A 13,562-nucleotide genomic window follows, 5' to 3' on the forward strand; every position below is an offset into this window, starting at 1 on the left:
ACTTCTTTACTGTATGAGCTTTATTTTCCTAAAATTAATTTTACCCCCTATATCTGGGACAGCTAAAATTTAGAAGCATTTATTGAATTATTCATTCTCAGGGAATATATTTTTAGAATTGTCCCCAAAATTCTGTTCAGGGAGTAAGCTATCAATTATTTTCTTTGCAAAGCAGTTTTTTAAAAAAAAATAAAATATGTATTCTTGATGAAGCAGTCATTAGCATTATTAATTGCCTTCTCTTTTTAAATTTTTTTATTAATGTTAAGTATTTATTGTATAGTCTGTTCTAGTATTTGTATCATGATATTCAATTTTTTTCCCGTTTCCTTTCTTGTGGTTGTTCTTAAGTGTCCTTTCATAAGGTTTTTTGTTTGTTTTTGTTACTTTATAGTACTGGGATTAAACCAGGGATTTTCTACCACTAAGCTACATCCCCATCCCTTTTTACTTTTTATTTTGAGGTAGGACTTACTAAGTTGCCCAGACTGGCCTCCAACTTGCAATTCCGCCAACTTGCAATCCTCCTGCCTCTGCCTCCTGATTGCAGATGTGCACTGTTCCCAGCTCTGTCATAAGATTTTAGCTTCAGGCCTCTTCTCTCCTTCATCTTTCTTCTCTGGGTGATCTCATCTACTTTCTTGCCTTCATTGGTTGCTTATGTACATTCTCCAGGCTTTGCTGATTTCCAGATGCTTATTAGACATTTTCACCTGTGTGTGCTCGAGTAAGCTCAGATTTAGCCTGTCCAAACAGGACTTCTTTTCTCAGTCACCCCCAAAACAAACAAACAAACAAACAAAAGACATTCTTTCTATATTCCCAAATTACTGCCCTCTGTCAGTTATCTTACCATTTCCTATCACTCCTGTGTTGCTTTGGTAACTAAGTGATATATCAGGTCAGCTTCTATGTATCTGAAGTCTGACCCTTATGCATTACTATGTTTGCATACATTACCTTGCAGAGGCCTTTATCATTATTTATATGAACTATTAAATATCTTCCTAGTCATTCTACAGACATTACCTGCCAGTGTAGCCTTTACAATTATTTTTGTAAAATGCTGATTTATTGGTTTTTTTTCTTGCATTAAAAATCTTTGTGGCTCCTCATAACCTACCAGATAATGTCCAGATTACTATGGTATCTAAGATTGTAGTGTACCTCTCAGTATACTACCCTCTGTTCCCAGACTGGGGATTAAGTCGGGGCCTCCCTTTTCCTAAGCATACACTCTACCACTTAACTACACCCACTCTGCCCTACCTTTTTTTTTCTTTAATTGACACATAAAAATTGTAATTTATGGAATCCATATACCTTTTAACTTCCTGACTAACCCCTTCTTCCCTTGATAACAACTGTCTGGGCTCGGCCACCATTCCCAGGGTCTGCACCTCCTTAGCCCCTCTCCTCTACTCCTCCTCTTTCCTTCCCCAGAATGTCTTCCCTCCTTTGTTAAATTCCTGCTCCTCTGATAGGGCTCAGCTCCAGTGTTAACTGCTCTTTTGACCTCCTCTTCTCCCATACTTTTCTTGACTTTGCATTGGTATGTCATTATTTCTACTGTCTTTTCTAGACTAAGTTCTTGAAAACAGCAGTTATGCATATTTATTTATTTTTCCTATGACCCTTTGCAGCATCTGGGTATAGTAATCACTTAATATAAACTCCATCACTTAATGAATATAACTTCCATATACTGGCATGCTCAGAGAACAACCTATTAAGGCAAATTGAATTTTTGGTTGATTCAGTAATAAATCTTTTATTTCAGTATGTGACAGTTTTTCTAAAATGATTAAAACATCTTTCTGCCTTAATATTATGAAATGAAATGGTCTTAGTATTTGAGAACTTGGCATGCCCTAGGGTTTTCATTCTGAAATAAATACCATCGTCACATTGACATAGTATATGGTGTTCCCAAGACAAATGGATTGCATTAGAATGACTTTTGGCTGCTTTTTGAGGAATAGATTTCTAGGCCTCATTCCAAACCTATTGAATCAAACTCTTTTTAGTTTGGAGGCTCAGAAATATATTTCTAACTAAAATCTCTAGGTCATTCTATTATACGACAAAAATTTGGAACTAATGAGGAGGCTGCAACATTGACAAGATGTATAGTAATCACTTAGTATAAACTCCTGTTTTGCCTCCCTTTTTCTGATAAAAATTCTGATTAACTAGACATAAGTTATTTGGAGTCTTTTTTATTTTTTTGGTTGTGTTTAATTAACAGTCCTATATAATATCATTCATCTCCTTCAGCAAGGCATCCTGTTAAAAGTGGCTGAAACCATCAAAAGTTGGATTTTTTTTTCTCAGTGCAATAAGAAAGATGACTTACTTCACAAGTTGGTGAGTATTCACTTTACTTCTTTTTGTCATTTTTCAGGGCTCCAGTTTATTAGTGAGAAAAATTATCAATCTGAATTTGTTTTGCTACTGATTTTGGCAGTGATTTTTTTTTTTTAATTAGAAATTCTGCAATAACTGGGATCTTTTAATTTCGGCTTTTGGTATTGTTCATAGCTTTTATAAGAGGCTAATAACAACTTAGAATGACAGTTACTGAAACTTTATTTGTTAGACTTATAAATTAGTGCTAGTATCTTCCTCCATTGACAGTCATTCCTCAGGAGGGATGGGAATCCATCTATTTGTGTGATCAGTTTAGTCTTGGCGGGAATGATGAATCACGTAATTTCCTAGACATTTGAAATAGTCAACACTGAGAGTCTTTGTGATTCCTGTGAAGCTTTCTTTCTTTTTTAAAAAAATTTTTCCCCTAGACTAGGCTGTAATTAATATATCTATTGCTTGACCCTTGACTTCAAAGGGGACATACTTCAACCTTCTTACAACCTAACCATATAAAATTCAGGAAGTATAGCTAAAACTTTTATATATAAAAGTTATAATGTTCTCATGGCTCCTAGAAGGAGTGATCAAGTTATGAGTAAGCAGGTTTCAGGATCCTCTGCTGGCCTGTGACTTTAAGAATTGTCATTCTTATAAATTAACGTTTATAAAGAGACTGTTTACAAAGTGCTTTCACATTTTGATTTGCTACTCCAATCCACACTATAAAGTTTAGTATATTTTGCCAGTGAAAAACCAAGGTTCAGACTATCCAGTTTAGTTTAATACCATTAAGTGAATTACCCAAGCATGTTCAGCTACAGAAAGTGATAGAGCCAGAATCTGAACCCAAGTCTCTTGGTTCCAAAACCCATGCTCTTTCCACTGAAACTAGCTTGAGTATTATTACTTTTTGACTAAAATTATGTTTTTAGCAATCCAAATTATCAGGTTCTCTGTTCAGGGTTTCATCTTTGTAGAAGGTATATTGAGAAGGTCAATGAAGTGTCTTAACATCTACATAGAATATCATCTTTACCCAGGTGCAGCCATCTCATTCTTCAGTGATACTAGGACTGTGGTAAGGTATATGAATCCACATACGTTTTTCTGTGGTTTAATCATTGTTTGCATTGGCCTGGTCTTTTGTTCTTGGTTCATTGTCAGTGGCCACATGTTTCATGTCATGTTTCACTATAAAGTGGCAGCCTCTGTTTGTATCCCTTTTGTGCCTGCATTATAGAGAATTATGGGAATACGTAACCAAAGAAGTAGTTGACGAGGAGTGGAAAAAGGAATTGCCCACTTAGTATCTGCCGTGTGATTGCTTGACTTTACCCCCTTGGTTATGATGTATTTAAAATTTTATTAGTTATACACACATTGAAGCAGACCCTCTTTCCTTTTATAAAAATATTGGCGATTGCTCCAATATTTTAATATGTCAGTTTATTTTCATAGTGCCTAAAGATTGAGGAAAAAAAAGAGATTCCTTTATAGCAATTATGATGGTAGTGTTAGTTTTTTAAGCACTTTTTGACCTATGAAGTGCTTTCATACAAGTATCTTGTTTGATCCTCCTATCAGCTTTATGAAATAGCATTATGATATTGAAAATATGTAAGATCATTGATGTATTGACATATGAGTTAGTTCCCTTCTCCATCTCTACAGAAAAAAAGTAGAAATCTCTTTATTCTTTAACTGTAACTTCTCGAATCCTTTTCATTTCATCCAGGCAGAAATAATCTTCCTAAGTTACTTTCTCATGCCATTTTCCTATGTAGATCCTAAAAATATTTCCATTATCCATAAAATCAATCCAAATTCCTCACTTCAGCACTAAAGAGTCTGCATAATTTAGCCCTCACCAACCTTTCCAACTTCATCCACCAATATTTTCATCAACAAATCCAGCCTTCCTTTTCCTTTATTTCATACTTCGTGTCTGTGTGTGTGCTGTACTGTGGTGGAACTCTTTCCATTTTTCTCTTGATCTCTTGGAGTCTGTTTAGTAAACAGTTGTAGCCTCTCCTCAAGTTTTTTCCAAAAACTTCATTCCATTGGATCTCTTTTTTATTCATCAACCTAGTAATAATTATCTATATTTATGTTCAGTAAGTTTTTATACTGTACTATGTTCAATGCATGCTTTTCTTGTCTTTGAATTATTTCATATGTGGTAACAACACTAACAGCCAACACTTAGATAGAACTTACTGTGTGCCAGGAGCTGTTCTTAGTACAGATATCACTGTATAGATATCTGCACAGCCCTATAAAGTGATACTGTTATCATCCCCATTTTGCAGATGAGAAAACTGGTATAACTTGCTTAAGTTGTGGGCCCAAGATATAAGCCTAGGTACAAAGTTTTGACACTCAAAGTTGTTGAGAATGAGCCATTTTACATAGTGTACCTTCCAACAGCACAGGGCTCCCACCTATGATATGTAAGACAGTCAGAATGTGTACCTTCTAAGTTTCTTCTTTTGTTTGATTTGAACTTGGACTTCTCAGTTAAAATAAGGCTGTTATGAGATGTTTCTTAATATGGCATGTGACTATTTTCCTAGTAGTTTGATTACTGTAGTGCAGCATAGTTTCCATATTTTCTGCAATTAATTCTTATTTTTATAAATAGTAATGTATAATTTTATAATTTATCAGATTCAATTTAAATAGCTATTATTATCAGAATATAGTTCAAGTTTTTCCTCTTTAGAAACAATCTAATCCCTAAGATAACATTGCCTTAGTTATTTGAAGTGTCTTGGTTCCTTTCAAGTTCATTATTATTTTAGGTTGTTGGTGTGTTATACTCTTTAATTAGATATTCTCAAAGCTATTACCATTTCTTGTAAAGCATATTGATTTGAGAAGGCAGAATTCTAGTTTTGTAGCTGGGTCTGATGCTAGGGAATGGTATTTAATCAAAAGAAAAGCAAATGACTGCCTTCAAACCTAAGGCCTATCTGATTTTACTTTTATTTATTGCAAAAGGCCTTATTCTTTAAAAATTATTTTTCTTTTGATAATATAACAAAATCACTGTTTCTAAATTTAATACAAAACTTAAAATTTTCCAGTGAGACTGAGGCTAACTTTGCGTGGGTAAGCAGAATTAACTACCAAAGACTACAGAGAGTACAGGGGATGGGGAAAGGTTGGTCAGTGGTTACTAAGTTACATAGGGGTAATAATTTCTCATGTGCTATTGCACAATATGGTTACTACAGATATCAATAATGTACTGTACATTTCAAAAAACTAGAAGAAAGAATTTTGAAAGTTTTCACCATAAAGAAATAAATGAGGAGATAGATATGTTTAACCTGATTTAAACATTATGCCATGTATCCATGTATTAAAACATTACATAGTACTCCATTAATATGTATAATTTTTATGTTCTTATGTATCACTTAAAATTAATCTTTAAAATAAAAGCTACTATTAGGCTTAGTATTTGAAATCAGAATTCTGGGAAGTAACTTTATCTCTTTTGGCTTTTGTTTTCTCCTGTATAAAATGGAGAAGAGGATGATTATGTACATCACAAGGTTACTGTGAAAATTAACCTGTCTGCCCTAACACTGCTACCTCCTCTCTCACCTCTCTACCATGTGCGATGTGCATTCTGTGCACATCAGATGACTTCCACTCTCCCAAATTAGAAAGGCTTCTATCCTGTCTATCCCACTCTTCCAACTCTTCAATCTGGTCAGTTCTTGCTTATCCTTTAAGACTAGCTCAAGTTTTACTTCTTTAACTTTGGCTGACTTTAAATTTGGTTCTTCTGGATCATTTTCTTAGTGTCCTACTTATATCTCATTGCACTTTTTTACACATTATATCATAACTGTTTAATTTTCAGTTCTGTCCATTAAATTATGAACTCCTTATAAGAGTAGAGACTGGTGGGCTAAGCGTGAGCTAATTGGTAGAGTGCTTGCCTAGTATCACAAAGCTCTAGGTTCAGTCCTATAATACTGCAAAAAATAAAAATAAAAAATAGAGACTTATATGTCTTGTCCACTTTTTGTGTTTTTGGTGTCAAGCATAGTGCCTTGCTTAAAGAAGATATTCCTTGACGTCCGGATACAAGGAAGAGAGGGAGGAATAAATGAGCTGGTATATGTGAAGGCATTTTGTAAACTATAAAGTACTATGGACATGTTAATGTTTTGTATTACATACCTAATGATATATTTTTAAATATCTCAATGTCCATTTTTAGAAGGCCTTGATCCTGTTGATATAATTCTTAGATAATGGCTATATCATTATAATATTCAGGGTCAGCATCTTTCATATTCTATTCTTTATGTTGCATCCCAACAATTTAAGTAGGCTCGAGTAGACAGGGTTATTAATCTGTAATTACTTTTTATTTCATTATTTAAAATTTGTATTTCATATCTAGTATCTTACTAATGTCCATCTCAATTTTTATTGTTTCACATATATAGTGAAAATAAAACTCCATCTATCATACTAAAGATAGATTGGACTGTTGTTTCTTTTTGGAGTCTATACTGAAAATAAACTCATCATAAAGTTTATTATATATTATAAGCTTAGCATTTAATACAATATTATGTATGTATTAATTATTTTCTTCTGGCATTTTAATGGCAAGGATACTGGATTCCGACTCGACTCACTGCATACCATCCTACAACAGGAAGTCCTGTTACAAGAGGATGTAGAACTAATTGAGCTACTTGATCCCAGTATCCTGTCTGCAGGGCAACCTCAACAACAGGAAAATGGACACCTTCCAACACTCTGCTCCCTGGCAACTCCTAATATTTGGTACTGTCCAGGAACCATCTATTCTTTGACTGCTTACATATAGAGTATTCACAGAGGAAATGTCATCATGCTTTCCATTGTAAAGGCATTATAAACATCCCATATATTTAGCATTACAATGAACGTAATGATATGCTAGAGATTAAAAAATGTCTCTGAAGTAAATACTATTTAAAGTGAAGCTGGAAAAATTCTAATTTGATCATTATGTATTTCCAACTCAGTAAAATTAGTTGTGTGCTTAGCAGCTCAACAGAAGTCTAAATGTGAGCTGGGCATGATGGGGCACGCCTGTATTCTAGTGGCTCGACAGGCTGAGACAGGAGGATCAGGAGTTCAAAGCCAGCCTCAACAACTTAGCAAGGCCTGAAGCAACTCGGTGAGACCCTGTCTCTAAATAAAATACAAAAAGGTCTGGGGATGTGACTCAGTGGTTAAGCACCCCTGAGTTCAATCCCCTGTACCAAAAAAGAAAAAAGAAAGAGAGAGAGAGAGAGAGAGAGAGAGAGAGAGAGAGAGAGAGAGAGAGAAAAGAGAAAGAAAGAAAGAAAGAAAGAAAGAAAGAAAGAAAGAAAGAAAGAAAGAAAGAAAGAAAGAAAGAAAGAAAGAAAGAAAGAAAGAAAGAAAGAAAAAAAAAAGAAAAGTATAAATGTGGCAAAAGGAATCTCGGGCTGGGGTTGTGGCTCAGTGGTAGAGCGCTTGCCTGGCATGTGTGAGGCTCTGGGTTCGATCCTCAGTGCCATGTAAAAACATAAATAAATAGTATACAGGTATTGTGTTCATCTACAAAAAAAATCTTTAACAAAAAAAAAAAGGAATCTCTCTTACCCAGACATCTATGCACATGTGTGCTTGCAAACCTAGCTAGTTTTTAATGGTTGTTTATAACCAGTGTAGTATAATAACCACATTATAGAGACACTAAGGTTAGTATAAGACTTGGAGATAACAGTCAACTATTGCTACTATGACTGAGAAGAGATCATAAGGAACATAATTTAATGATTTAAACTATTCCAAAACTTACTGAGGAGGCTGAGACAGGGGGATCACTGGAGCCGAGGAGTTAGGGCCAGCCTGGATAATGAAGCAAGACCCTGTCTCAAAAACAAACAGACAAGTATTATCCTGAAACTTTTCAATCTCTTGAAATACTTAGATCTAATGCAAAAGTCATTTTTTTAAAACAAGAAGAATGAATAGTAAAAAGAGATTATATACGAAAAGTTGCTGATGTCCTCCTATTAACATTTTTTAAATTTGACAGAGAAGGGAGGAATGAATCAAGGAATGCACTAAGTCACTGTTCACACTATTTGAATTATATTAGGCAGCTCCATTTATTGGCCTCAGTGTTCTAAATGTCTTTCCTGTCGCACTGACAGATGCTTCATATTGTAACAGATAGTGAAGTATGATACTTTCCAAATCTGCAGCCAACCAAATATCATCATGAGGAAGTAAGCATATTTTCCTTCAAAAATAGAAGAATTTTCTGGACAAGGTGCCACATACCTATAATCCCAGCTATTCAGGAGACTGAGGCAGAGTGATCACAAGATTAAGGCCAGCCTGAAAAATTTAGGCAGACCGTGCCTCAAAATAAAAAGAACTAAGGATGTAGCTCAGTGGTAGAGCACCCCTGGTTCAAAAAAAGAAAAAAAAATTATAACTATTTCATAGTACCTTATTAAATGTCATACTTTCAAAGTCATGTTTCACAAAGAAGCCAGCATTTTATCAATTTTAATACACCTAAATTTACTGTTGTTTTTACCAGTTGACTTTCTTCTTCTTGTCTTGGTTTCTCTGTTCCTAGGGATGTCTCAATGCTATTTGCCTTCATTAGTTTGCTTATTATGCTTCCCACTTGGTGGATTGTATCTTCTTGGATGGTATGGGGAGTGGTTCTATTTGTTTATTTGATCATACGAGCATTGAGATTATGGAGGACAGCCAAACTACATATGACCCTTAAAAAATACAGTGTCCGTCTGGAAGATATGGCAGCAAATAGCCGAGCATTTACTAATCTTGTGAGAAAAGCTTTACGTCTCATCCAAGAAACCGAAGTCATTTCCAGAGGATTTACACTGTGAGTTCATTTTTCATTTCATTTTAAAAATTATTCTTTTCCACTACATAGTTTATTAACTATCTGCATTTTCCTCTTGAATTTGCCAGAAAAGAGCATGTTACCCTTTAGCTCTTCTTAAAGTCTATTAACTGCTAAATGAAAGGATAAAGACATTATATGCTAGATTTAACATGTAATGTGATTCTGCTTCCCTCCTTTGAGAAACCAAAGTATTTTAAGGATCATGGTTATTTTCTCTATTCCCATGTGATTATATGAGATAATATGGAAAGAGTGCCTGACACCGAACCTAGGTACTCCATAAATGTCTGTTCCTTTTATTCCTTTTCAAATGCCATCTTTCTCCAGTTTAACTGATAGAGATGTATCTGACATGAATTCATTTTGAAGTCTCAACCTGTGTTAGTAATCATACTCTTTAGGTAAACATTTGCAGGTATTACAGCACAAATACTTTCAGAATATCACAGAAATAGTGATGTTTCACATTCCTAGGGGCAACTAAATATTCACCAGTTCAGCAATAAGTGTTTAAGCTACAGGCCATACTTGCTACTTATCTTTTTATTAAAAGAAAAGTTAAATGAGCACCAACTATGTCCCATATAATATGCTAATCACTTTTGCATACAACTAAAGGCAAGTTGTATCATGTTACAGCACATATCCAGAAACATTCCATCTGACTTCTAGAACTTATTTCCAGTAAGTCGTTGCCTACTCAATGCTTACAAATGGTGGTTAGACTACAGTATATTTAATAATTTATATAACTTATTTAACAATTGCAGTCTATCGGTGGGAGAAAATATATGATGAAGAATAATCATTACTTTTAGTTGTATCTGGGAAATCATGAAAATCAGAAGTGAAAAAACCTCTGGTATCTTGCATTTTTCATTCTGTTCTAGAATAGTACTTAAACAATCTTGACAGAAAAGATGTCTCTGGAAAAGAAGTAGAGGAATCGCAGTAGTTATAATGTTCTTTACTCTGTTGTATGCTTCACAACAGTCTTGAGTGTTCAGATTATCCCAAGACATAAGGGGTTTATACCTTCTCTTCTGCTCAACTCAAAATAAAAGTGCTCAGTGTCTGTTGATATTTTCCTTCCACTTGGTTAAGTCCACTTCTTACTGGTAGAAGATAACAATTTTACATTGTTCGTCAAATTTTAAGTTAAAAATCACAGTTAAAATAAGTAATACCTCCTTTTCATTCTTGACTTACACAGCATTTTATATAGAGGCCTGACTGATTAATCTGAATGGCTTTGTGCCCAACTAATGTTTAGGCATGTGTAGAGGATTCTGTGCCTTTGTCATTTTCAGACTTTTACCTATATATATGGAATTGGCATGAAAAGGTAATGTGGGCCAGTTAGACACAATTTACCTCTAGATGATGCTTTTATACCTGTTCAGATGGCAGACAGGAGAAGAAATATTAGAAGAAATTGTGTTTCATTTATCTCCATTTAACTGGACAGTGGACTAAAAAAATGAGAAATAATAAATTGTGCATCATATTTTTTTAGAAATATTTTTACTTTGTTAAACTGAGTAAAACACAAACAGTAGTTTCCATATATTGAAATCATGTGTGCTATTTTGTTTTCTGTCTCAATTCGTTCTCTCTAAAAACAATTTAACCCTTCTTTGCCTGCATTCCCTTAAGAATAAGCCTGTCAGTCATTGTCCATATATTTTAATTTGTTTTAACATCATTGAAGTTCTGAGTTAGGGTTTTTTTTTTTTTTTTTCTTTTTAAATATAGATTTATGGTTATGGTGTAGAAAATTTACAGATGTTGGTATTTGTTTTGCTATTAGAAGAGATTACTGGTTAGGTAAGAAAAGCTATTATCTAACAACTGTAATATTTAATTCTGCATACTTGCAGTCATAAAACAACACATATATCATTGCAAATAGATACTTTCCACTAATCTTAAGGAAAGTGTCATGAAATGTGCTCCTTTTGAACAATTTTGAGAGTAGCTCTCCTACCACATAGTAACCCTTACTTTACCTTTCTACTTGCATTCCCCTGTTGGCCACTGGTCCTGTTATCTTTCTGCGTCCCCTACTTCATTTTGAGTAGGTAAGTGCCAGTGGCAGCAGGTGGGTAAGTAATTTTACCCTACTTTTATGAATGTACAGAATGTTATTTCTGTATAATATTTGATGGTTCTGTACAAGTAACCAAATATATGATTAATTGAATATATGTAAATGTATATTAACACTGTGAATCTGTTGATAATTAAAGTCCTTCATATATCCTGTGGATATGGGTTCTGAATACTGAATGTGAAGTAGTTCCACTGTAGTATATTTTAGAAGGTAGAGTATCTTTATGCAAAAAATATGCAAATTCTTATATAAATATTCCTATATATCTATTATATCACAACCAGTGGTTTTTCCATATCCTTTACTCTTTGACATTTTGATTTTTCAATTGTTTTTTTCTGGTGGCCATTTATGGATCAGGGAAATGGTTATTTATGATACCTGAGTTGGGATACTTATAATCATTTTCTAATAAAAATTATGAGAAGGGAATTCTTTCTAACATTAATAGAATTGTGGATTTAGGAAACAAAAACTTTAGGACACCTGTACAGTTGTATCACATTTTACTTTTCAAGTTTGCTTGACAGGGTCAGTGCTGCTTGCTCATTTAATAAAGCTGGACAGCATCCCAGTCAGCATCTCATCGGTCTTCGGAAAGCTGTTTACAGAACTGTAAGAGCCAACTTTCAAGCAGCAAGGCTAGCTACCCTATATATGCTGAAAAAATATCCTTTTCTGTCTGTACGTGAGAATAAGCATTATTCCAAAGTCCATTATAGTTGTGTCCTGTAAAAGTTAACTATACGTTGGGAATTGCCTGTTTTGAAGCTAATTCTCATCATCGCTTCTATTTTAAAACTAGAAATGCATTCCGGGGAAATGACAGTAACAGACAGGAAGACAGTTCTGCTCTTGTGGGGCTCATTTTTAACAGGAAAAAAGTGTGACGACCCTCTCTTTAGTGATCCAAACAGTAAAGTCAAAAGAGCCTGGATTTGCTAGGTCTGAACATGGTAATAAACTGGCAACAGGAAATCCTTCCCCTTTCAAATAGCAGACTCTAGAATCAGATTATTGAAGTTCAAATTCTGACTGTTTTGATTTCTGCCTAGGTGATGTTAAGTTTCTTGACCTCTCTGTACTTTACTGTCCTCATCTTTAAAATGGCTTTAATAACATAATTTTCTTCATTGTGTTTTTGTTCAGGTCAAATGAGTTAAGGCACATAAAGTGATCAAACATTCCCTAGCTTATAGGAAGCACTCAAAGACTTCATGACAGTAAGTCTGTCACTTAAATTAACTAAATTAGGAAATTAGTTCTGTTTGCCAGAAAATAAAAGTGTATGTGATCTTTGATTTAAGAAAAGATTAGTGGATATGTTAAATTATGAGTAAATAAAGAGACTACCTGGTTATATGTAAAAAATAGAAAATATACAAGTATTAAAACAATAGTGATAGGGCTGTAATTACTCTGGTGTGAGATGATCTCCAAGTTTTATTTAGTGAAAAAAATAGCTAAGTGCCCAAAGCAGTATTTATAGTACCCAAAAGCAATATTTATAGTATTCATGCATAAAGAGGGACTATATAGATACGTAGGGATAAGTTAAGAGTGTATGTGTTCGTGTGCTTGGTGTATATATACTATATTATTAAATACCTCCAGATACACAAACATTTAAGTATAGATTTGCTTTTATGTATGTATGTATGTATGTATGTATAAAGATACCTCGAAGGATACACAAGATATGGTAATAAGGATTGCCTTTTCTTTTGATAGGAAAACAGGGCGACTAAGTGATGGGATGGGAAGCAATTTTCACTGGACCTCATGAATTTTGAATCCTATTCAAAAATTAATTGAATAAGAAAAATGTTAATTACCAGGTTCAGATGAATCTTTAGCTTAAAAAAAAAAAAAAATTCCAACCATAGGAAAGGTTAGAAAGCTTTCCTACATCAATTTATTATTAAAATACTTTAATCTCAGTATCCAAACATTATATATTACAAAAAATAAAAACTATAGGCTAATCTCACAGAGATACAGACTATTTAACAGAACATTTATAAATATAATCTAGCATCAAATCAAAATATCACAATATGATCAAATAGGCAAATGCTAGAAATGCAAGGATGGTTCAATATCAAGAATTCTATGGATATAATTCTTTCAAAAACAAAGGAT

At 33.9% G+C, this 13,562-nt stretch overlaps 1 protein-coding gene across 1 annotated transcript in view; it reads left to right on the top strand.

Moving 5' to 3' along the window:
- The window catches only part of VEZT (vezatin, adherens junctions transmembrane protein), a 79,138-nt gene that overhangs the window by 31,818 nt on the left and 33,758 nt on the right, over positions 1–13,562 (top strand). The window contains 4 exon segments of the mRNA XM_079141335.1: positions 2,278–2,367; positions 7,013–7,188; positions 9,008–9,283; positions 11,939–12,088. Coding sequence (XP_078997461.1) covers positions 2,278–2,367; positions 7,013–7,188; positions 9,008–9,283; positions 11,939–12,088 — 692 coding nt within the window.

Source organism: Sciurus vulgaris (assembly GCF_902686455.1).
Source record: "Sciurus vulgaris genome assembly, chromosome: 5".
Taxonomy (NCBI): Eukaryota; Metazoa; Chordata; class Mammalia; order Rodentia; family Sciuridae; genus Sciurus; species Sciurus vulgaris.